At 45.0% G+C, this 2,500-nt stretch overlaps 1 protein-coding gene across 1 annotated transcript in view; it reads left to right on the top strand.

Annotated features, from left to right (window-relative positions):
* Positions 1-2,500, top strand: part of LOC122245899 (crustacyanin-C1 subunit) — a 16,707-nt gene that overhangs the window by 7,679 nt on the left and 6,528 nt on the right. Inside the window, exon 3 of the mRNA XM_043004020.2 lies at positions 1,258-1,409. Within this exon, the coding sequence (XP_042859954.2) occupies positions 1,258-1,409 (152 nt within the window). The remainder of the gene's footprint in view (positions 1-1,257; positions 1,410-2,500) is intronic.

The raw sequence follows: 2,500 nt of genomic DNA, 5'->3' as shown, positions 1-2,500 counted from the left end.
GATTTGGAAGCAAGAAGACGTTGTGTGTGTTGTGTGTGTGTGTGTGTGTGTGTGTGTGTATGGCAGGAAAAAACACTATACACAAATTAGACATGAAGAGGTAATCCGGGTGGATTTCGAAACTATTGTCTCATTTTCTAATAAAATGAGATGGTGTTTGGCGTTTTATTCTGCCATATCATCAACACGGTAGTGTTTTATTCCGTCCACACACACACACACACACACACACACACACACACACACGCGCGCGCGCGCGCGCGCGCGCACACACACACACGCACATATGTGTGTGTATATATATGTACCAGAAAACCTTAGTCGAAGCTCAAATGAGGTTCCGTGTAAAGAGTTATGACTGTGTAAATTAAAGATGTTAACCACTGATAGACTATTACATCATCCTTATGAATACAGATAGAGTGCAACTGAAAAAAAAAACATGTATCATTTAAAGAACGCGTGTGTGCTGCCTCTATTTGTTTTTGTTTTTCTTTTTCTTTATAATTTTCTTAACTTGAGGTTAAATCAGAAAAATGTCTATATCCAGGGGAAACTTTCCTAATTCGCTGATTCTTTTTCCTAATTTGTGTCTTTAGTTATAGATCAAATGACAGTATAAGAAATCCGAATGTACTTTCGTATCTTAAAATAAATAATGAGGTTGGAAAGATTCTTAAAAAGGAACTAGCATTTGTATTTAACTGATAAGTAGAAAACAAAACGAAAGAAAAAGATGACAAAGTTTGTGTTATGATACGAAATGGTTTATTCGCACAAGCTTATGATGGGTATTTCTTATTTATTATCTTTCTCTCTTTCTAATCTCTCTCTCTGTCTCTCTTTCTCTCTCTCTCTCTGTCTCTGTCTCTCTCTCTCTCTGTCTCTGTCTTTCTCTCTCTCTCTCTCTCTCTCTCTGTCTCTCTCTCTCTCTTTCTCTCTCTCTCTCTCTCTCTCTCTCTCTCTCTCTCTCTCTCTCTCTCTCTCTCTCTCTCTCTCTCTCTTTCCTCTTCTCTCTCTCTTCCCACCCCCCTCTCTCTTTCTCCCCCTTTCTCCCCCCTCTCTCCCCCCAACATTTTGAAATCCCAATATCAAACACTTCATTAAAAACCCTCTGTTAACCCCACAAAGAAAAAAACAAGACCCAAATCTAAAAAAAAAGAAAAAAAAGAACCTAAACAAAAAAAATACTCACAAATACCCAAAACTACTTAAAAAACACTCCACTCCACTCCCCTCCACTCCACTCCACTCCAGGCGACAGAATGCAAGTCGTAAGTCGAGGTTTGACCGACGATGGAATGAAAGTACGTCAGTCGATGTACATGGTGCCCGAAGAATACGAATACCCACCGAATCCAGCGCACATGACTGTTATCATGGAGGGCATGCCAGAGTCACCTTATCAGGTACGTAGGGGAGTGGGGGGATGGGGGGGGGAAGGATTGGGGGGGATGGGTTGAAGGAGGTGGGGGGAGGGAGGGAAGGAAAGGGAGGTGGGAAGGGGGGAATAGGGGGATGGGGGAAGGGGGGAGGAGGTGGGGGGAGGTGGGAAGGAGGGGTGGGAGGGTGAAGGAGGGATGGGAGGGAGAAGGAGGTGGGAAGGGGGGAGAGGGAAGGGAGGATGTAGGAGGGATGGGAGGGAGAAGGAGGTGAGGGGAGGTGGAAAGGGAGGGAGAAGGGACAGGGGATGAGGGAAAAGGAAAAGGAGGTGGGAAGGGTGGAGGGGGAAGGGGTGGGAGGGAGGGAGGGATAAGGAGATGGGGGGAGGTGGAAAGGGAGGAAGGGAAGGAGGTGGGAAGGGGGAAGGGACAGGAGGTAAAGAAGAAGGAGGGAGGGAGATGAAATGGGAGGAGGTGAGGGAGAAGGAAGGGGTTAGGGGGAAATGAAAGAAGGAGGGAAGGAGAGAGGGGGAATGGGAAGGAGTGACTTTGATGTTTATTAAGACAGGAGGCTGCATCACGTTGAGGGAAAATAGGTTAACCTAATCTCCAAGAGAAAAAAGAGAGATATAGATAGAGAGAGAGATTTTTTCTTTTACTTTGACAAGTTTATTGAGATTAGTGGTTACTTACATCTCAAAAGGATGAGAGAGAGAGAAAGAGAGAGAGAGAAAGAGAGAGAGAGAAAGAGAGAGAGAGAGAGAGAGAGAGAGAGAGAGAGAGAGAGAGAGAGAGAGAGAGAGAGAAAGGAGAAAGAGAGAGAGAGGGAGGGAAATAGAAAGACAGATAGATAGATATATAGAGAGAGATAAAGAGAGGCAGAGAGAGAGAGAGAGAGAGAGAGAGAGAGAGAGAGAGAGAGAGAGAGAGAGAGAGAGAGAGAGAGAGAGAGAGAGAGAGAGAGAGAGAGAGAAATAAAGAGAGAGAGGGGGGGAAGAGAAAGATAGAAAGAAAGAAAGAAAGAGAGAGAGAGAGAGAGAGGGGGGGGGGAGAGAAAGACTAAAAGAAAGAAAGAGAGAGAGAGAGAGAGAGAGAGAGAGAGAGAGAGAGCGAGAGAG

The sequence above is a fragment of the Penaeus japonicus genome, unplaced genomic scaffold (genome assembly GCF_977035675.1).
Source record: "Penaeus japonicus unplaced genomic scaffold, GWHDUDI00000001_assembly GWHDUDI00000028, whole genome shotgun sequence".
In the NCBI taxonomy this organism is placed as follows: domain Eukaryota; kingdom Metazoa; phylum Arthropoda; class Malacostraca; order Decapoda; family Penaeidae; genus Penaeus; species Penaeus japonicus.
This window is presented reverse-complemented; position numbering and strand designations above follow the sequence as displayed.